The sequence below is a fragment of the Astatotilapia calliptera genome, unplaced genomic scaffold, assembly GCF_900246225.1.
Source record: "Astatotilapia calliptera unplaced genomic scaffold, fAstCal1.2 U_scaffold_46, whole genome shotgun sequence".
NCBI lineage: Eukaryota > Metazoa > Chordata > Actinopteri > Cichliformes > Cichlidae > Astatotilapia > Astatotilapia calliptera.
The window spans coordinates 60,079-83,908 of record NW_020535785.1 but is presented as its reverse complement, the minus strand read 5'-3'; the positions used below and the strand labels follow the sequence as shown (position 1 = coordinate 83,908).

The window sequence follows — 23,830 nt, the reverse complement described above, 5'->3', positions numbered from 1 at the left end:
GGAACATAGATTTACCATTATCAGCTTTATTATTTTACTTTGTTAAACATTTCTATTCCTATTGAAGATCAGGGGTGTGTGAGTATACCCACTCCTGTTTCTTCACATCCCAACTCTGGATTAAAATGTAAAGGTGCAAAAAAACGAAACTGTCACAGCTGTCGAGGAGAGCCGTGTGGAGGTAAAAGGACCCTAATGCAGGCAGTTGACTGATAGTGCAAGTGACGTTTATTTACAAGTAATAGAGTGACGGAACAGGCAGTGAGGAATAGTGATGTGACGTTCTGTATCGAGGCTTCAAAGCTTGTGTCGAGTAATGGAGGGGGCGTTTCCGCGATGCGCGTTTCGAGGCTTGCTTCATTTATGGGAGGAGCTGAAAATGATGACGTCCGAAGCCTCGCTGCCCGGCTGTACCTGACTGGTTCATGAAGTGGTTCGAACTTTGCCGCGAGCTATGACAGATATAAACCCCTCAGACTTCATTCAAAAATGTGGGTGTTTGATGGAGAGTTGCGGTTAGTGAGAGTTTGGAGACAGTTTGGAGGTTTATGAGAGTGAGGAGAGAAAGTCAGGAGAGAATGGAGCCAGCTAAGAAGAGGAGGATGTCCTCCCCTGTGTGGGAACATTTTAATTTTATTCCTCCCAGCAAGGTATGTAAATTTCTACAGAAGATGTATTTTTATAATACTGATGGTGCAATACAATTTATGTTAAGCTGTCTGTACTTTTGTACAAGGTGAAGTGTTCGCTATGTGCCAGGGAGCTGGGATATAACAACAACACCTCATCCATGCTTACGCACTACAGAGCTTTGCATGAGAATAAGGGGAACACCGATTGTGGAGCAAGACCAGGTGAGCCATCAAATGCCATGATAATATAGCATGCTGTAATGTTACTAAATGATATAACAATATTATACAACTGTAATAAGTTACATGTGTGATATTTATATTTGTGCTTTATCTTTATTGTCTTTCCTCAGGAGAACAATCTCCAATAGATGAAGACATGGTTAGCATGGTGATTGAGGACTCCCAGCCATTTAGCATTGTGGAGGACAAAGGATTCAAAAGATTTGTTAAATCATTCAATCCTAGCTATGTTCTCCCCACTAAAAAGGTCATAAAAGCAGTGAAAATTTAGTTTTTACAGAATAAAATGTGAACAGGCAGGACTGAGGCCTCAGTGTGTAGCTGTCCATACCTCAACGTTACAAAAGCACAACCACTGTCCACACCCCAACCACACCTCACCTCACAGTAAATGATCATTTCCATTTCAAGCATTTCCAAATGATCATTTTCCATACTGCCAGTATAAATATACACAGTATACTGCCATCTCAGGAGACTGAAAAGATTCGGCATGAGCCCCCGCATCCTCAGGACCTTCTATCACTGTGCCATTGAGAGCATCCTCACTGGATGCATCACCACCTGGTATGGCAACACCACCGCCTACAACTGCAAAGCTCTCCAGCGTGTAGTGCGGTGCTCTGAACGGATAATTGGAGGTGAGCTTCCCTCCCTCCAAGACATCTACAGGAAGCGCTGCCTGAGGAAAGCGGGGAGGATCATCAAGGACTCCAGTCACCCCAGCCATAAACTGTTCAGACTGCTTCCATCAGGAAGGAGGTTCTGCAGCATCCGGTCCCGTACCAGCAGACTGAGAGACAGCTTTTTCCACCAGGCCATCAGACTGCTGAACACGTCATAGACACCTCAGCTTCACTACTGGAACTTCAACACTATGCACTACACACACTGTACAGTAATGCCACTGTTTTGCACATATTCAACTCTGTATATTTTTATATATTATTATTTTTTTACTATTTAATTTGTAAAAATGTGTATACACACACACACACACACACACACACACACACACACACACGTAGGATAATATTTAGTATACACATCCAGAAATGCATACACTATTATATATTGTACATATATTTATTAGTTTCAGGTTGGCCATTCTTGTATTTTGCTCGTTTGTGTTGTTGTGTTTTGCACATCTCTGTTGCTTGTGGGGCTCGCACACAAGAATTTCACTCGCATGTGCTGTGCCAGTGTGCCTGCACATGTGAGGTGACAATAAAAGTGATTTGATTTGATTTGATCACTACAATATAGATGTTTGACACACTCCTTTTGTTGTTGACATTTGCAGGCTGTGTGCAAAAGGCCACGCTCTTCAAATTCATGCCAACTAATATTTCTACGTCCAGTAGGTGTCCTACTAGAGCACATGAAGCTTCACGCTGGGGTGAACCAATTGGATTAAGAGCTTCAGTGCTTCATGAAGCTTCATCTGCCCATCACTAGTGAGGAATGACAAATGACTGGAACACCTAAACTGGGAAAACTAAATGACAAACATAAGAAACGGGGTGCAGCGCCGAGAGCCGCAGACAGAGGAACAAAACACCATGAAACACAGACGAACAGGTAGGAGAACACACAGGTCTTAAATACAGACAGCAGTAATCAGGGGATGAGAGACAGGAGGGCAACACAGCTGGGAGAAATCAGAGCTGAGGGGACAGGGGAAACGTAATCTGAACACACTCACATGAGACGGAGACCTTCAGAATAAAACAGGAAACTCAGACACAGAGAACCAGACAAGACAATGAACCACACAGACAGATTCACAAACAGACAGTGTGACACCAGAGGCAGACAGAACACAGAAGTGGGACCAGGGCAGGCACAGAACAGAAACCTAACAAATGGCAAATTATAACAGAATACATACTCAGAATAAACAAAAGCATGAAGAAACACAAAACACTGAGTTGGCAGACTCAGGACCATGACAGAAACAAACAGCCTCAATGTCCTGTCATCAGTGACAGGACCGTGATGGATGCCTGGTGGAATTCTGACTGACTGCCAGCTGGTGGGTGACTGTAACCATATCCCCCACCTGTGACCAGGACGATGCAACCATGATTATTAAATCCCATAATAGCATCACTTACTACATTTATAACTTTCAAATGTGTTCAGGGATTCTATAATTATCACAGAATCACAATGTTGAGGCTGACTATAAAATATTGATGTACGCTTACAGCAAATAAAACACAGGTTGTGCACACCTGACAGAAAGTGATGCTTGCATTTTATGATTATTGCTGACTTGTGTTTCTGAACATGAATGATTATTTTATTGCACAGCTCATGGTCTAATGTTCAAATGTAAATACATTATGTGTAAATACTTTTGGCAGTAGTGTATATGCTGACAGCCTCCTGCAGCAGCTCACCCACACTGGACACCTTTTGAGAAGAGAACTGTTTTCCCTCCCGAGCAACCTGACAGTTTGCCAATTTTTTTAGAGGCAGACCAAAAATCTTTTTCAATTTTTAACATCTTCATCATGTTTTGTACAATACGTCCACCACCCCTCCTGTGGACAAGTCCTTGCTTTTCTTCCATCTTGTCCCTCACACCCAACATATCTGTCCTCCTCCTATCTTCATTCTCTCTGGTGTGATTTTACAGAACATAAACACATTTACAGTGACTGCTCTCATCAGCACAATCCTGCCTTTCCTGCTCTCCTGCTGCCTCCTAACATTCTTTTTTAATGACCTCCATGTTTTGCAGTTGCTTCCTGACACATTTCCTTCCTGACAAAGCCCTGCCCATGTATCTGGGTTTGAGATCGACAGTAAGAGTGCATACTGGGCTGGGCTTCCCTGTCGTGTACACACTCTGTACTACAAACATTTATCACACTTTCATTGAGAGTTTTAATGCAATTTAGCATTTATTTTCTGCTATACAAAGACTCTACAGGTGCCTAGAGCTCTACACCTGTAGATTTTTTTTTTTTATCAAGCTAAGCTTCCTCGTGTGTTTAGTGAAATACTTCCATGCTTACCAAGTGTAGCTTATAAACAATGTAAGCTGCAAAGAGAGGGAAGCAGTGGTTTGTGTTTTTGGAATGATAGATAAAAGTCCTCATCAGTGTAGTAGGACTTGACTTAAGCGGCCAAAGAAGTGCAGGAGACTGATGCTGTCACCGTTTTGTGACCCAAACAATATTTACAAAGAAACAAATAAGAAACTCAACTCCAAATTAACTCAGTTCAAATAAACATAACTGAACTTAAATCAGTGAAAATTACGGTCAAACTGCACACAGCTACACTGACCTGGTCCTTTCTCCTCAAACACCTGAGTTCTGCTTAAATAATAATAATGGATTGCATTTATATAGCGCTTTTCGGGACCCCTCAAAGCTTTAAAATACCACTATTCATTCACTCTCACACACTGGTGAAGGCAAGCTACAGTTGTAGTCACAGCTGCCCTGGGGTACACTGACAGAGGCGAGGCTGCCATATCGCGCCATCGGCCCCTCTGGCCAACACCAGTAGGCGACAGGTGAAGTGTCTTGCCCAAGGACACAACAACCGAGACTGTCCGAGACATGGCTCGAACCGGCAACCTTCCGGTTACAAGACGATTAGCTGGTATGACATCATACCATCCAATGAAGGCCTCACATTATTATTTTACATTCATTATTAACATTTAACCTTCACACCTTTAGAAGCTTTTACATTTTAAACTATGATCTTTTTGAACTCGAACCTAAAACAGACAAAATCTTTTTACTAGATTCTGAACACTTGTTTATACAGACAGACGAATAGGCGCCACCTTACCTCATAATTTCCTGTAAGTTCCCTTTTTTTCATGTGGTGGAATTTCCTCTCACAGGGGCACAGGGATATTGCTCAGGGTATCAGTCATACACCGCATAAAATAACTTTAGGTAAATTTAATAGCTTTAAAGAGCATCTGTATATTCTTTATTATTGCTTTTTAATCCAGGAAACTATCAACAATGAAGCTGTGGGAGATAAGAAAGGAAATGCTGTTAAAAACAGCTTTAACCGTGTTTGTCCTCTCATGTTTCCTGGGACGTCTGGACTGTGAAGGTAAGATGTGTTAATCCTGTAAAACATTAAATTGTAGTTAAATTCAAATGCTAATATACAGAACAGGTTCAGTACATCAGCCTCTCAACTGTCTGGCCTTATGTACAGGTCCTTTAGAAATAAACTATGAAATAAATAACAAGCCATCGCTGTCTGGTACACAAAAATCAACAGATTTCTGTATTAAACACCCTGAATGTGACTGACAAGTACAAACAGGTTTTTATACCTTTGTTTTATCATTTTGTACAGACTCTGGGCTTTTCCACAGAGTATGTGAAGCCATTTTACCCATTTTAGCTCAGTAAAACCCACACCACAGTCTACAAATGTTTAAAAAAGCGTATAAACTCTGAAGTTAGACATTCAAAACCCACTGAAGTTCATGATTTAACATGCTTGTGATGGACCGAGTTGAAAAACAGGAGGAGCCCAGGAATTATTAGAAAAATATGGTTTCCATTTATTTAACCCCCCAAAATTATATTTACAAGACTAATAAATGTTGAGCTCATAAAAGAGGTCAAAGAATCAAAACTGAACTCAGGCAAACTTAAACCAAATGACTGCTCAAACATACATAATTGACCTAAACATGAAATATGTTTAGGTCATATATGAAAAATGACATACAAGGGTATATATAATGGCTGATCAGACCATTGTGACACATGAGGGGTAACAAACAAAACACAATCACAAATCACAAACGATGCAGTACAATCTAGTTTGTTAATAAACTAAACACTAAAGAAGAAAATCAAAAACCCCATTAAACCCTAAACTCAAATATTTAATTAAATACAAATACTTTGTTTTTAAAGTAAAGAAAACACACATTCCCCCCCTTCAGCAGGAAGTGGTGGTATGGTCCAATTATCTTCCTTTGTATTTAATGGTTTCAAACCCTGGCTACCATCTTTTTGTCCGGCAACTCCCAGGGATGATAGCAGGTAAGAAATAGAAAGACAAAGGTTAGTCAGAAAGCAAAGAAATGAAGTGGTATGAATACATAAGTAAACTAAATGTGCGCGCTTACAAATAGAACAAATGTATCCAAACCAATCAATAAAGTTATTGGAAACTAAAATGTATTACTATGTTCAAATGAAGAATGAAAATACGAAAGTTACCGACTTTAGAGTGTGGCCACGGGTTTGGCCATCACAATGCTGGATGTGTAAACATATCTGGGTCTGAATGTAACGCAGTAAAGCTTTTTTTACTCGCTTATAAATTCTCACAGAATTTACACAAAAATAAAAACTCAGGTTTCTGATATTTGAAGGACAATAATAAGCGTGTTTGAATTATTGGATGCATATTATCTTTATGACTGACCTGTTTTCTTCTTATTTTAGAGCTAACAGTCAAACAAGCAAAGGATGTAACTCTGGAGTGCTATGGCCCCAGTGATGCTAACATAATGATAAGCTGGCAAAAGCCTGACCTGCAGTCAGAGTATTATGTGTTCTACTTCAGCGATGAACACATTCACAAAGACAAACAGCATGAATCATTTAAAGGTCGAGTGGAGCTGAAAGATCCAGAGATAAAGAATGGAAACTTTTCTATGATTCTCAAAAATGTCACCATGAACGACGCTGGAATATATGAATGTTATGCTGGATACAACAGACAGAGACCTCAGCTTTTGAAGAGCATCAACCTGAAGGTAAAAGAAGAAGGTGAGTGTGAAGTTGAGCTGTTTCCTGGTTGTTGATGTTTGTTTCTAAAGATGTTGTTGATGAGACTTTGTAGAAAGCAGCTGGTCTGAGTGATGTGATCAGAGTGCAGTAGATAATGTCTGACAGCAGTTTGAAGAGGAAATGGATTCTGTTCTGTTCTTCACTCATCACCTACCTGACAGCTGACACCTCACACCTGTTTCTCACCTGCAGGTCAGACAGTACTCGATAAGGACAAAGACCAGAGGAGTGGAGCTGATGGCGTAGAAGTTGACATGTCGATTTCCGTTGTGCTTGCTGCTGCTGTTTTGTTGTTTTAGCCGTCTGTTGAACTGCAGCCAGTTTGAAAGGCCACAGATGGAAATATCACAGTGTATATTCACTCCACCCACCCACTCAGCATTCACAGTGACAGATGTGCTGAGGACAGACAGAAGTTAACGATGCACAATTAAACTGGAATTTAGCACCTGGAGGAAACATTAAGTTATGTTCGTGTTTGTGATTATCTGAAGTTTCCTGCTCAACATACATGTTTGTTTACATTGTTATCTGCTGCCTTTTTTAGTCACCATCAAATATCACTGAGCTATTATGAATTCTGAATTTTACATTTTGATATTTTTGTCCTACATATTTTTCATTTTACATTTTATTTTGATATTTTACATGTTTTTTGCATTTTTAAAGGCTTAAAATACTGTTGAGAAGGAAGGTTACATTATATGTAAAGAGGGCCAAATATAAGCCCTGACGGCCATCACTAGTCCACTGGATGACTTTGAAAAATATAAAATGTGAATTAAAAAAGAAAAAGTAAGATGTTGGACTATTTACTGTATTTTGTCATTAACAGTGGATAACATCATGAGAATCGATCATAGATTATTTTTTTTTAAACTATTAGTATAAAGAACAAAGTTTTTATAACAAATTCTCAGGATTGATGAATCTGTAACATCAGCAAAATGTTTTACACTTGGTCATGTGCAATAAAGGACATGTGAATGAATCCAGTGCATGTACGAGCAGATTAACACCAGCCTGGCTTGCAACAAACACTCTGAGAGATATCGTTGTATTATTGTTAGATATGCTGTTTCTACTACTTTACTTTCAAACCATCTGTCCTCTCTGTCCAAAACGTGAACATCGGCATCCTTGAAAGTGTGACCTTTGACCTTTAGGTGCAGATGTAGAGCTGAGTCTTGCCCTGTCGAGGTGGCGCGTCTATGTTTTGTGGCTGTTTGGTCTCACCAGTGTAGAGGTCTGAGCACTCCTCGCTGTACTGCACAGCACACACTATGTTGACTGGCTTGTGTTTGGGAGTTTTGTCCTTGGGATGAAACATCTGTGAACGACCATCTCTGAACAGAGGAGGTGGCTCACAACACCGACTGTCCGCCACCTACAACCCAGTTTTGAGATCTTGATCACATCCTGCAACAGCTGATCTCAGTAGGTCACATGACAGGATGAGGCAAGATCTCACAATGGTGGTAAATGTGGTATTGGAACCATTTTACCGGTTGTAGGTTGATTGGTGGGTGTGATTGCAGACCTGCTTGATCAGGGATGAGTTCATTCCTTGTGTTACAGTGCCATCTTGTGGTGGTTTTGAGAATCGTTGCGAATAGAGTTTGTGCAGTACATTTAAGAATGGTGCGCTTCTTTAATCGGACTGTTAAGAGGCCCGTTCCAATAATTTTTATTCCATATTTATGCTGTAATGATTTTTGTCCTTTTTCAGAGAATCCACATATTATTTAACACTCATCTACTATCACACTACATATAAAATGAATTGCATCTCTTACAGCTCGATCCCGTGGTGTAAGCCTCTCCTAATGACCGAGGATAACCAGAGTAGCACAAAGTTGAACAGACGCGCCTCATTCTGAGCAGAATTATTCAATTATGTTTTCATACATGTGCGGATGCAGGTGTGTGAGTGAGAGAGCAAGAGAAGGACTGAAAGAAAGCATGGAGGACTTGACTAAACCATGTAATCAAGATGTAAATCAACTTTGGGTTTGAATCAGCTCCAAGTACACAGCTGAGTGTGACAAGTGTTGTTGGCTTGTTTAGAAACATTTTGTGTCCTGATAGAATCAAAATTGTATTAACATCAGCTTCTTTTCAGCAGTTAGTAAGTTTGTGTCTCTTGACACTGTGGGGAAAATTGTATTTCATCTTATTTAACCTCACTGTATAAGGCAGGTACCTACATGACCACGACAAAAAAAACAAACAAAAAAAAACCTTCCTACAGCTGATTCTATCCACTCATGAGTTTTTTTTCTCTTCTTTTCATCCTGCATTGATTCCTTTGCAAATGATTTTATTAATAAATCTGAGGATATCAGTTTTGGTTTCAATGGTCAGTTTATTTTTCCACAGCAGATGCCAGCTGGATTGGGAATTATGACCATGTTTAGTTAGATCTGGTGACTACTCTTTGCTTCTTTGCCTCTCACTGGCAGGTCACAGTATATGTTAAAAACAGTATATGCTAAAAGTACACAGGGTGGGTCAAAATTTGACCACCTTTCACAATTTTTTCCCATCATGTTGGAGGCTTCGTAGCTTCATTAGTACAGATGATAAACTGATTAAGTGCTAATCAAAAACTGCAACCAAAATAGTTTTATAATCCCAATTCCAAAAACAGGATCCCGTGTAAAATGTAAAGAATCACATAATGCAATGATTTGCAAATCTCAGAAACACAACTTTTAATCACTGTAGAAAATAAAATCGTCAAATGTTTAAACTGGTAAAATGAACTGCTTTAAGAAAAAAATGTCTGCTTAATTTGTATTTAACTTATAGAGAAAATTGATGTAGAAAACATGAGGCAGGATCTTTTAGGCTGTGTTTGGCCCTGTGTCATCACACAGACAAGTATCTGCCTTTTTCCCTAAAGCCTCTTAAGATCCTGCTGAAACAGGTCATAAGATTGGGACCGGAATCTCTGTGGTGACAAAAGAGCCTAGAGAAAGTGTGTAAGCAGCATCATACAGTCAGGAGGAGTGAAATGTATCATTAAACTCACAGCTCAGCTCCTGGAAGCAGTCTCCTATAGACGGGCTGGACTTAGACTGGAGTTTCCCTCAGTGAGAGGCAGCGAGAGGGCATGAGTGTTTCTTCGGTTCAGTACCTGTAAACTGAGGTTTCCTGTGATGGATGAGACAGTTGTCTTATTTCACTTTGAGCTGAATGTTTGTAAAAGGACCCAGAAATACTATTCAAGTGCACTGAAACCTGGCAGTTCATCAGTCACCATTACAGGTCTGGGACCCTGCATTCTCACGCTGTATAATCTGCTGCTGTCACTTCATTCGGCTTGGTGCTCTCCTGCCTGCCATTGTGTAATAATGACTCTTAGCTTCTTTGTTTGTTGATGTTTTCTGTTCCATAAATCTGTCTGATACAACACCCTATGTGACCGATCTCCTTTCCTCACTCGATTAGTTTCTATTTCGGTGTAATTAAAAAGCAGTATGTCCAAAACCAACAACAGGCCACCAGGAAACAGATTTAAAGGCTGCTCTGAGAGTCCTGACAGAGACTAGAAAGAGAGAGCATATTTCTCCTGTTTTGGCTTCCCTTCATTGGCTTCCTGTTAAATCCAGAATTGAATTCAAATCCTGCTCCTCACATACAAGGTCTTAAATAATCAGGCCCCATCTTATCTTAATGACCTTGTAGTACCATATCACCCTATTAGAGCACTTCACTCCCGCACTGCAGGCCTACTTGTTGTTCCTAGAGTATTTAAAAGTAGAATGGGAGGGAGAGCCTTCAGTTTTCAGGCCCCTCTTCTGTGGAACCAGCTTCCAGTTTGGATTCGGGAGACAGACACTATCTCCACTTAAAACTTTCCTTTTTGCTAAAGCACATAGTTAGGGCTGGACCAGGTGACCCTGAATCCTCCCTTAGTTATGCTGCAATAGACGTAGGCTGCCGGGGGATTCCCATGATGCACTGAGTATTTTTTCTTCAGTCACTTTTTTCACTCACTATTTGTTAATTGTCCTCTCTGCATTAAATCATACTTGCTATTAATCTCTGGATGTTTTCCACAGCATGTATTTTATCCTGTCTTTCTCCCCTCACCCTCAACTGGTCACAGGCCTCCCTGAGCCTGGCTCTGCTGGAGGTCTCTTACTGTTTTCCTTCCCTTTGTTGCCAAGTGCTTGATCATAGGGGGTCTTCTGATTGTTGTGTTTTTTCTCTGTATTATGGCAAGATCTTCACATTACAATATGAAGCATCCCAAAGGAAACCGTTGTTGCGATTTGGTGCTTTTGTATTGACATTATATTGGATGGGTGTTCTAAACCAGAATTTGTCTTATACTGTCACAAGATACATCATTTCTATGAGGCCTTTCAGGTGAAGCTCTTTTTTAAAGATGAACAGCTCTGAAACAGGATCCTGTGTTTTTTAGAACTCCACCCTTGTTTTTCTTTTTCGTTCTGAAACAGATTAACTCCATCTTCCTTGAAAGGCAAACACAGCGAGCTGCTGAAAATAAACACACCAGTCATCCCACTCACTTTAGTTCAACAACTTTGGGGTAATGTAGGCAGATCTAAGTCTCTTTAACCTTCCTAACATTAAAGATAATATTTTAATAACACCGCAACATATTTACTTTTACGAATAGAGACAATATGAACCAGAAAAACCTGTGTGGGCCTGTCACTGTGAAAATTTGAAGCCTCCAGTTTTTGTTTTTTTGTTTTATCTGAACCAGGAAGTGTTTTGAATGCAGGGCAGAGCTCTGACTCTGCAACCAAAGGGTAAGGTTGAGGGTAAAAACCTGTTTCAGTGTAGCGTACAGGTGTTCAGCAGTACTGGGAACAGTGGGTGTGTTAGTGGAGGCGCTTAATGAAATGATCCCAGGAAGCACTGAGTGTTTATACACCCACACACCATCAGGCTGTTTAACTCCTCTCTGGAGGGGAGAGGGAGGGGAAACAGGAGGACAAAGGAGGGGGGAACAACTAAGCTGTAGTGCCTCTTCACTGTGCAAGGCTTTTTGTTAATAACCAACGGTGCAACAGACTCACAATACTTGAAATGTGCAATTCCCTTGTATTCTTATTCCTATTTATTCTATTTTTCCCTTTTGTATCCTCTGTATTTATACATGTGTATATATGCTATTCTGCTCACATTCTGTAACTTCTGTTGGTGCTGTGCTATTGGAAACTGAATTTCCCAGAGGAATCCACCCGAGGGATTAATAAAGTTTTATCTTATCTTGTCTCTCTTGTTGTTCTTCCTTCAGCCCAAACAACAAAGATTTGGGATATTTAACAAGGTGTAGCAGGCCTCCTATTTTCATTACAGATAACTCGGTTCAAACTTTAAATGTTGTTTGACAACATCTCACAGCTGTGTTTCAACATGTTTTTTGACAGCATTTCCTTTATAACCTTTTAACCTTTATAACAGGATTAAATATGCTGGGATCAGTGAAGTAGAAAAAGTTCACAGTGTGACATTGATGAGTGTTTCTAACTCAAACTGTGAACTTCTGCTGATTAAAACACTTTAATGTTGTATTGAGTGACTGTAATAATAAAAACAGGTGCAGCAGGAAGAAAACGGGATGGAAAACAAAGCGGTAACTGACTTGAGAATCCAAACATGGCTCTCAGTGCTGCGTTACTATTTGTGAATCCAGCTGAATTTAAAGCGAGTTCAGTGTCACCTGTAGAGGCAAACAGGAGGCAGGGAGTGAAATCCAGCAAACAGACACACATGTCCCAGCAGGCATTTCATCCACTTCTGCTCACCAAAACTGAACAAAACTATTCTGAATTTCCAAATGATGAACAGAATAATCTCTGTGTCTTCTGATGATGGATGTGTTAAAGTTCTTTATTATGAAATCTGAGACTAATCAAAAAACACGCCAAGGGTTGATGGTGCACCAAAACATAAATACAAATAAGTGCCTCTAATTATTTTATGGTGTCTGTTTCCACACGTGCCCCGACTGCAGCGAGAAGTATTTCTTACTTCCGCCGCGGGGGTTGTGTTTTTAGTAGCGTTTGACACATGTGCATTTAAACATGCTACTCCCTTGAAATTAAAGATAACACACAGATAAGGAAGACAGGAAAAACTGTTTGTTACTCTACCTTTATTTCCAAACTTTATAGTTAACACACACAGACCCTGTTCGTTTCTGCTGTTTCCTAAGCACAGAATGTTTTTCATACCTTTTCTGCAAGAGTGTGTGGAGATACAGAAATTCTTTTATTGCTGCCATATAACCTACAGCATTACAATTGGATTAATAACATTCTTTACAGCATTATTCCATTTAATAATATTTCTCACAGTATTGATATTGCATTAAAGTCGTTTATTGAAGATGTTAATTTAAGGATCCTTTTATTATGTTAACTTTTATTACAGGTACGGCCAGGAGTATTTCGTACACATTGCATATTTGTGCTTATTTCGAGTTGATGTTCGGTTCATTAAAGGTTTTAAGCTTCACTGGTGTGACTGTCCACGTGATCCATGGTGTGGGAAACTAGAACATAGAAGGATGATTGGATGCATGCTTACAATACATATAACACAGATAATCTAGGAATGTGTCAGGCCTGAGGCCTTAACTCATTTAGCTTCCAACTGCATTTTGGTCTACTTGGTAACAGATGACTGGAGTCGACAACCAGCCCTCAGAGACCTTGAAGGCTTGAAGTTATTACCTTGTTTGGAAGGTGTTATAGAAAAGAGTAGTTCTATGTCTGTTTATAGCCATCTAAGATGTACCATTTACTGTAACTGCCGTCTTTAACCTATTTTTACGCCATGTGGGGGGGGGGGGGGGGGGGTGTACCTCACTGCTTTATAAGTGTTCTCAACATGTATTTTTGTCAGAAGACGTATGCTGATGTTTTCTCCTGGGTGTTAATAAACTCACCGTTTGATTGCACTTTTCTGGGGCCTCCGTGGTTTGTGACACTGCTCTACATTGATTGATTTCACGACAAGTGTTTTTTTTATGAGTATGTGGGTTGTGTTAGTAATGAGGGTGTTTACAGAGTTAGACTGACTCTAATGAGAAGGATGTTAAATAAATTAGAATGGGATTTTCTATAAGTCCCAAATGTTGACATTTTGCAGTGTTTTCATGAGAAACAGGGAACATGAGAGCTCGTTGTAGCTGTTGCAGGCATTCAGATGGGCCTGTTTTATACAGAAAAACACGAGCAGGAGACATAAGTTGTGTTCAGTCTGCAAACTCTTCCTCATCTATTTATTAAACAGAATTTCACCATCTTTTTTTGTCCATGTACACACTGTCATCTTGTCGTCACATAAAAACACAACGTTAACTCAGGTTAAGATCTTTAAACCCACCTGGTTACCTTGTTTGTTTAGGTATAAATTTACACAATAATGACCTTTTATTGATCCCTTTTACATGCAGTGTAACTTACAACTAAATCCTCCTGCTCTGCAGCTTCAATAATATATCTGAGCAGATTCACTAACACTGATTAACCTGCTTATTATTCACTTTGTAAACTCTCTTTATCTCTGAACACATACAACAATACACAACGTCTGACAGTGACAAACATATTCCACCGTCTCCCAAAGAAATATATACCAGGCTGTATGTACAGTATAGAAACAAAATGAGTGAGGACTAGATCATGTAGAAATCCTGTTTCAACATGATGTATGTGATCATACATTTATAGTGTTACACAGTGCTTCCCAAAAAATTTAATCATCAAATTAATAAATGAAAACACAATGATAGAAATAATTCTGGAAATAAAAAAACAAGTTTTGGTGAAAGTGGATTGTAGCAGTCATTTGGGACTGGCTGCTCTATGAAGACTTGACTACATCCAGCTTTGATTTAAATGATTGCTTTTTAACAGCTAAACAATCTTGGAAAAGGAAACACTTTGTTTCATTCATTTATTTTTTAAAATCTTTTTAATAATGTTTCTAAAGAAACACTAAAGACATTATTAAATAAATTCAGGTGTTAGACATCTACAACCCACTGAGCAAAGTGACCTCGGAGTGACTTTTATCTGCCATTTCTGTAACACCAGATGAGGTCTTTCAAGTTGTGGACCTAGTTTGGATATATAGATGTTCAGAATTGGTCATGGACTGATGGACCCAGTATAGACATGATCTGCACGTCTATCCCATGTCCAATGTTTAGTGGGTAGGTGACTTAAGGTTCACCTGTCGAGTCATCTGAGGTCTGGATCAAATCTTCTTCTCCTGTGTTTTGGGTATTGTGAAGGTCATAAAAAAAGCAAGAGCTAGCGTAACAAGTATAACACTAACTGTTAAACAAAAGTCCAGTCCAGAGGATACATCCTCGTTCCCTTTGCCTTTCCTGTGTCCTCCTGGCTGACCTGCAGGTGAGAAACAGGTGTGAGGTGTCAGTTGTCAGGTAGGTGATGAGCGAAGAACAGAAAAGAATCCATTTCCTCTTCTAAATGACTCACCTGGAGGAACAACTCTCAGGTAGACGGTGCTGATATACTCAAAAATGCTTTTCCTGCCATTTGTTCCTCTCTGGACCACGTAACACTGAAATGTTCCAGTGTCATCACTCGTCACATCCTTCAGAGTCAAAGACGCGTCTCCGTCCTTCATCTGTCTGTCCTGCAGATCCACCCGGTTCACAAACGATGGAAGCTGGTTGAATGAAATAAACTGCTCACCCCGGTACATGAGAACATGTCCTTCCTGCAGGTCAAGTCTGAACCACTCCACAGCTCTGATGGGCATGCTGATGTTTGGAGTTTGACATGGCAGAGACACATTCTGTCCAGACTCAGCTTTGATGATTTTCCCATCTGAAACAGGGGAGAACCTTATTAGTTCACAGACAGAGAGCCCGCAGAGCTCAGCTGAACTAAAAAGTCTTTTTAATCTGAGATATGGTGTGAGATAGAAGCATCTGACACACCGTGAGTTCCTGCAGTATGTAAATACATTCAATTAAAGCAGAGGGAACATTTATAATAAATAGTTAACTGAGTATTCTAACAATTACCCACAAAAATGTTTACTTTAAGTTTTCATCTCAGATAAGTGTGTGTTAGCTTTGGCAAGCATGCATACATCATTGATTAGTTTATGTGTAGATTTGCCAAAGTGTTGAAATATATACCTTATTTTAAATAAAACCGTTTTAAAGCCTTATTTCAGACTCACTGTTGCAGTAAGATCAGAAGGACCTGTTTTATTATTATTATGAACAAACAGGATATGTTGACAAACCAGACTTACAACAACAACACAGATAGGAAACAGTCATTACACATTCAACAGCTGTACACAGATCTGCATCTTAAGGATAAAGGTCACTCTTTCGAGAATGCCAATGTTCACATTTTGGACAGAGAGGACAGATGGTTTGAAAGAGGAGTGAAAGAAGCCATCTATGTCCACTGTGAGCGACCATCTTTGAACAGAGGCGGGGGTTTACGACACCAACTCTCTGCCATCTATAATCCAGTTTTGAGATCCCTTCCCAGACGCCTTAACACCCACTCACATCCTGGGCCATCTGACCTCAGGAATTCGCATGATAAGGTGGGGCCAGGTTTCACAATGAACACACCCGAAACTCTGGCGGATTGGGACCCACGCCCAGTTTCCCACCTTGGCTCAGGCGATTAGAGGATCATCAGGGGGTCCTTTTGTCCTCTGTGGGGGGTCACTCTCACTAGGTTTATATCTGGGACTCTCCACCATTTGACATTAGAACTGAAGAAGCTTCTCGGATGAGAGGTGAAGTCCAGATGCTTATCCAGTTACATTTGTAACTGGATAACTGTGGTCTGGAAGGGAGAGGGGTTTTATGACCTCTAGGGAGTCACCTACACCCACAGTGTTTTAACTGTCACGCACACACATCCACATGCACACTCACTCATGTGCACTCACACATACACACAGGTATGCGTACACAGTCACACACGAGCGCTCACATAGACACGAGGGAACGCGCACATGTAGGCATTCATGTGCTCGTGCACATAGACACAGACAGAGTTGGCAGCACACTGTGGGGGGTTTTATGATGGGGACGCTTCTATAAAGCTGGCTGTAACGAACAAAGGGGTGAAGATTTTGCAGAGGGGCACCGGCCTGGCAAGTCTTCCCTTCTAGAAGATGCATGCTTAAATGAAGATGAATGAAGATGAGTAAAGATGAGTAAAGATGAATAAGGGCTTTGTGAAAATGACTACTGAGTCCGGTGCCATCTTTGGATGCTCGAGGAATAAAAAGAACCGGGGTAAAACTGATTTCGCAACACTATCAGCGTGGTAGATAACACAGTTGGGGTCACTATACTGAATACTTGGTATGAAATGAATTTTCTTACTCTATAGTGTTTGAAAGCAGAGTTTTTTAGTTAATATTTCTTAATATTCTGTTTTAATTTTTTTATTTTTCAGTGTTGCAATTTGTAGACAGTCCCTTAAAACTTAGGCTCATGTATGTCTGAGATCAACTCCTTTGAATGAAAATGAGGTTGTAGATTTTTTAATAACATGAAACGATGGTGTTATTGGAGCTCTGATGAAATTTCTGATAGAAGTTCAAAAATGGTGAATTTCAAGTTAACCTTAAAAAGGGAAGCGATGCAACTCTAATTGAGAAAAATAAGAACTTGATTTCAACATGTGTTTTGATAGCATTTTCCAGACCTCTCATTCATAAACCTTTGACATAAACGCCATAACCATATTAATGCGGCAAATCTCCGTTAGCGAGTTAACGTGAATCGCCCCGTGCATGGTCCTGCACAGTGCTAACGAGTTAAGGAGCTAACGTGTTCTGTCCTCACTAGATGTGGGCGTGATTTAGCTTATCCAGTTTGACAGACAGTGAACAGAATGAGAAGAAGAGAATGCTTTGAACTGAGATTCTTCTTTACTTCGATCTGCATCTCCAGTTTACAGGCCATGTTACTGAGGCTTCTTATACATGATATCCTTTATCCATTTTCATTACTCTCCTTTCTCTTTTCTTTTTGTAAAAAGGCATGCGTGGGCAAAAGTTTCACCTCCACTGAGCACTTGTAGCAAACTAGCTGGGCATAACAACTTCCCAAGTACCAACTGTGGCCACAAGAGGGTGCCAAATCATACAAACAAAAGCATATTACCACATTAAAGTTATACCAACACATAACGCGTACAACATTTACTAAAATATTTGTTACTTTGTATATTTAAAACACAATTTTAAATGTAATCTAAATATTACAGGAAACTAAATATTTAGCTAACATGCAAATTTATATTACCGGTCAATGGAAATACCAAAATAAAAGCTTTATGAAAACCTCCAGTGCTAAAGTGTGCAGTAGTGGTCCGGTTCTTCTTACTGCCATAAGCTGCTTCACTTCTTGCCTACCAGCACAAACACGATTTAGCTGAAAACATCAAAAGAGCCATCCAAAGGTTCAGCAGTAGTGCACCCTCAGCAGCTGCAGTCTCCACCTCACAATCACCGCAGCACATGTCCAGCTAAATCTCTGGAGTTTAAATGAACCCATTTTCTCGACCATATCTAAGGCTTAACAAAATCGGAACTTTCACTGACTCTACTTTCTGGAGCAGGGGCTCAGATCTTTAAAAACTCCTCAGTAGCATCTGATCAACACAGTCATCAAGTTTGCAGATGATACCACTGTGGTGGGGCTCATCTCAGGGGGAGATGAGACTGCATACAGAGCTGAAGTTCAGAGGCTGTCAGATTGGTGTGCAGACAACAACCTGGACCTCAATACCACCAAAACAAAAGAACTGGTAGTTGACTTCAGAAGGAGGAAGTCCGAGCTGCAGCCTGTCAGCATCAACGGGGAGTGCGTGGAAAGGGTCTCCAGTTTCAAGTTTCTGGGTGTGCACATAGACACAGACCTCCAATGGAGCTCTAACACCTCTGCGGTCTTAAAGAAGGCCCAACAACGTCTCCACTTTCTGAGAATCCTCAGAAAAATGGACCTGAAGAAGGAGCTGCTGACCGTCTTCTACCGCTGCTCCATTGAAAGTGTGCTGACATATTGCATCGGTGTGTGGTTCTCCAGCTGCACCACAGCACACAGAAAGGCACTCCAGAGGGTCATCAACATGGCCCAAAAAATCATTGGACATCCTCTTCCCTCCCTGAAGGACCTGTACAGCACTCGCTGTCTCAAGAGGGCACGCAGCATCCTGCGGGACTGCACACACCCAGGACACCGGGTGTTTAAGCTGCTGCCGTCTGGCAGGAGGTTCAGGCTGCTGAGGTCCCGAACAAATAGACTCAAGGACAGCTTTTACAACAGGGCAATAGCCCTGATCAATGTAAATAGCTGACCTGACTGGATACCTCCCTGGACTTTTTAGGGGGAGGTAACAATGTTTAAAACGATAACAATAATATTTATATTTATAACAAGGTGCAATAATAATTAATGTGCAATAATAACAGTGTGCAATACACATACACTTATTCTTCTTTTTTATACTAAGTTAATATACTGTGTTGTGTTGTTTGTTACGTCGTGATGTGTCATATCGTGTCGTGTTGTGTTATATGTAGTGCCGACGTAGGACAGTTTTTCCAATTTCATTGTACTACTGTACTTTGTATGACTGTGCAATGACAATAAAGAGTTATCTTATCTTATCTTATCTTATCTTATCGTGTCATGTACTCATAGACAGCAAGAATCCAAACATGGCTCTTCGTTGTGTGTTTCTATTTGTGAATCCTCTTGAATTTAAAGCAAGTTCAGTCTCACCTGTAGAGGAAAACAGGAGGCAGACAGACAGTAAAATCTGGCAGAGAGACGAGCTTTTCCCAGCCGGCATTTCATCCACTTCTGCTCATTCAAAGCTAAATAAAACTATTCTAAATGATTAAGCTTTTTCCCCCCAGGAAGAACAGAATAACTCTGTTTTAAACCTGACTAGGTTAAACACTGGTCAGTGTCATATCAGCTCTGCATGCTTATGTTCAGCCTCTCTCTCTGACTGTCTCATGAGGAAAGAGGAGTTGATGTTGATTATGAAATCTGGGACTATTTAAAAAACAATGCCAAAGATAATGACGTTCGTGCATAAAAATAACAGGGAGTGCCTGTGGGAGAGCAGACTGACTTGTTTTCTTTTCTTAGTTATTTGAGGTGTGTGTTTTAACAGATGCCCTGATGAATGCATTGTATCCACCCACTAAGCATTACATGGGTGTCATCCTTTCTGTCAGTAAACACTACAAATAAAACACAAGTACTTTTGATTTAATTCTAAAAAAATTTAGGGCTGTAGAGTGGGTTCATATTAACAGTCAAAACATTTGTTTTGCATTGACCAAGTCTTCCAGCTCAACTTAATGATTTATTGTCCTAAAACTGAAAAGAAAAACCGTAAAACTGCTATTAGACTTGCAAGTGCGTTAAGGAGATTCTTTGTCCCCACTGGGGAGTGATCATTACCAAGAGTGGCTGAAGATACTGTCAGCAACCATGTCTATATGGATGACATCAAGCTATATGCAGGAGTGAATGAGCTAATAATAAAGATAAAGTATTTTTTTTTTATTTTATTTTATTTTGAATAACATAATATGTTTATTTATATTGTAAGTAAGTAATCACTAGGTAAGCAAGTAATGACAGTACTTACTTATTTATATAGCACCAACTTACAACAACAGTTACCTCAAGATACTTTTTATTGTAAAGTAACTACGTTACAATAACAAAAGGTGAACGATAAATGATAAAAGCTGAAGTTATTTAAAACTCGTGCACATACGCACACATCACAGGTTCTGTTCATGCTCCTGCAAAGTATAACAAAAACATCTCATTGATGACGCATGAAACACGTAAATACTGTGATAAAAATCTTATACGTATATTCTTTGGACTGATTCCAGATCAGATTAAAGCTGCACCAAGTGGTTTAACAGGACAGAAAGTTCTTGCCCTCATTCTCTCCATGACGAAGCAAAATCTCTCTCAGATACATACACACACAGCAGCTGCAGCACCTAGTGCCAAGTACCGTATCATTTTTACATTTGTTTAAAAATATTAATGTCCTTGCAGTGGATTTCTTAGTAAGCAAGGACAAGCAAGTAGCTGTGGGACCTTCCTGGTAGTGGGTCCTGTTGTCCTTTCCCCTCTGTTGTACAGCACACAGGGTTTAAAGTTGGTTTGTTTGCACGTGTGCTCTTTCTCTTTCTGTTACAGGCTTCAAGCACAGGTAAGTAAGTATTTAAAAAGTTACAAATCAGTGTTATGACAAAGTGTTGATGATATCACTTCACTGAACCCCTAAACTCAACTTCACCTGGTAAATCAATTATTAAATTACAAATAGAGTATATTTGTAATTATATATGTTACTTTATGTATCTGCACAAACAGATGACAACGATTACAGAATTCTTATGTTTGATTCTATTTTATTTTTCATTTGGGGTGCTGAAATTGTGTTCAAAATTTTTTCAAAACATTTAACCCTTGTATGGTGTTCGGGTCTGTGAGACCTGTTTTCAGTTTTTTTCAAAAGAAAAATTAAACAATTATTTTTTCAACCTGAAATTCATTGGCTTTGGCTTATTTTCTGTGAAGAACATAAATCCGAACTAATTTTCAATGACCTCATACTGTACCTCCCCCCACGCATTTACATTACCTACAAGGTGTTCGGGTCCACTGGACCCAGGTCTAATAAAAGTGTTGAAAGTGTGGGTCCTGTGTTCCCACACTCTGTCTTCCTCCTTTCTGGTGCTGCTGATAGTGTTTTCTTCCCCTCCTGCTCTCGCACAAAGTTGCAACATTGTTGAAAATTCAACTATCAACACCGTCTGCTCTGACATTCCCACACATTTTACCCTCTTTCTTGAGGGATCCAAATTTTATTTTCTCATACCCTGTCCCACCTGCAAATTAGGGGCATAATACTATAAATAAGACTTTGCCAGTGTGGTTCTTTATCACAACTGATCAAGATGGCAAAAGATTATCTGCGGCCATCCAATTGATTTTGGAAGAGAGAGTGGCTTCGGATGATGATGTTGACAAAGAGGTTTCAGAATATTTCACATTTCTGAAAATTCAGAGTCTGACAGTGACTTTGAAGAAGAGGATGAGGTTGAGCACCATTTAGTAACAAAACGAAGACGAGTACCCCATCTGCTGCCAGCTCCAGGACCAGAACAAGCCCACCAGACAGCAAGTGAAGAAATATGGATGTCAGTAACTGGTGACATTGAATGGTCTTCTTGCCCAAGAAATGAGCCACCCTGCAGAGCTGCTACTGTGATAAGCCAGGGCCAACACGGCTGACAGTTACTCATGTGCAGGACATCAAGTCTTCATTTGAGCTTTTCATCCCAGATTCCATCCAGAAAATTATTCTGGATTGCAGTAATCTAGAAGGAAGGTGTGTTTTTGGAGAGAGGTGGAAGGAGATGGACCAAATCCATCTAAGAACCCCAAAGGCCTAGTATGGGGTTCTTATCCTTGCAGGAGTTTTCAGGTCCAAAGGGGAATCCACAGAATCCCTGTGGGATGCAGAAACCGACACGAACCTTTCCGTGCATCAATGTCTCTGGAAAACTTCCACAAAATTTCCAGGATTATCCGTTTTCATAACCGAGACGACAGACCAGCTCGACGGCAGAGAGACAAGCTAGCTGCCATTAGGACAGTGTGGGATAAGTGTGTGCACCACCTCCCCCTGTTTTACAACCCTGGGCCTAATGTCACCATTGATGAGCAGCTGATCCCATTTAGTTGTGAAACATATTGCTTCACGTGTAAATGTGTTGTGTCTTTCCACTCACTCCACTTGATTATAACTGATTTATTTTTTTATAACATTTTATAAAAAAAAAACAAAAAAAACAAGAAGCACATTAATTCATAAACGTGATCTAACAAAGGTAAAGGGAAAAAAATTAACCATGTTTACTGTTCATGTGGTTTGTAATTGGGATGAAGTAAACATTTGTTGAGTAATTTAACATAAAATTGTTTGATAGTGTTAATTTGGAAAGCCAAAACTCTAGCGGTTCCACCAGACCCATGAACACTGGCTGAGTAACAAAAAAATGAACACCACAAGGGTTAATTACCCTAATTAATTTACTGGTGATAAAAATGTGTCACTAGTCAGATCGACGGTCTATAACCCGCCTGCTCTGTAGTATAAAGTGACATTTGACTGAGCCTCCTGCTGCTCTACTCAGGCAGTGTCGTCTCCTAAATGGAGTAATTCCAGCAGTGATGAAGCATGATTATTTCCTGATGTGTGCCAAATGTCCAAATGTGGGAATTAAGTTCAAGTCATTCTGTCATGGTGGATTTGAACAGGTGATTAAATGTAGCAGTGAGCTTTTTCCATGCGCTGATCTAACTTTTGAGTATGAAAGTGTGAGAACAACTTAGAAATTAAAATCCCTTGTGTTATTTGTCTGAGGATGCTACATCACATTGCAGCTAATAAAAAAAATCTTTGAAATCTTTTATGCTGAGGGCATCAATTGACCATAAACAACAGTGTAGCCCTCTTATAAATACAAATAAACTCAAATCCAGTTTAAAGCATTCCTAAACTGTCAGTGGAACCTAATCACATGCATGGTTGTCTGTGTGTGTACATAGTGTATATATATATATATATATATATATATATATATATATAGATAGATAGATAGATAGATAGATAGATAGATAGATAGATAGATAGATAGATAGATAGATAGATAGATAGATAGATAGATAGATAGATAGTAATGCTGACGTTAACGCCTCAAATCTCCGTTAGCGAGTTATCGCGGATCGCCCCGTGTGTGGGGCTGTGCAGCCCCGCGATAACTCACTAATGGATATTTGAGGCGTTAATGCAGTTATGGTGTTAATGTCATTTTAACTAGATTAACGCTGACAGCACTTAGCTAGTTATCACGGATCGTCCTCAAAGCATTAACGCAGTTAGCTCGTTAACGCGTTAGTGCCATCCAGCACCACGCACAGGGTGACCCGGATTAACTCGCTTTGTACTGCTACTTTGTACTCTACTGCTTTGTACTGCTAAGAAGCCACTGTAGTGTGGTGTGAGCCACTCTGACAGCTTCCTTTCCAGG

At 40.0% G+C, this 23,830-nt stretch overlaps 1 protein-coding gene across 3 annotated transcripts; it reads left to right on the top strand.

Annotated features, from left to right (window-relative positions):
* The first annotated feature begins 4,738 nt into the window (after positions 1-4,738).
* LOC113018154 (V-set domain-containing T-cell activation inhibitor 1-like) lies at positions 4,739-7,667 on the top strand. 3 transcript variants are annotated; one of them, XM_026161220.1, is made up of 3 exons: positions 4,739-4,967; positions 6,329-6,642; positions 6,869-7,667. In XM_026161220.1, the coding sequence occupies exons 1-3, from the start codon at positions 4,874-4,876 to the stop codon at positions 6,920-6,922; spliced, it is 462 nt and encodes a 153-aa protein (XP_026017005.1). In that variant the 5' UTR covers positions 4,739-4,873; the 3' UTR covers positions 6,923-7,667. The 3 variants fall into 3 exon arrangements, with proteins under 3 accessions (XP_026017005.1, XP_026017003.1, XP_026017004.1); XM_026161218.1 differs by having other exon boundaries at positions 6,329-6,655; XM_026161219.1 differs by lacking the exon at positions 4,739-4,967 and adding an exon at positions 5,817-5,920 and having other exon boundaries at positions 6,329-6,655.
* Positions 7,668-23,830: the final 16,163 nt, after the last annotated feature.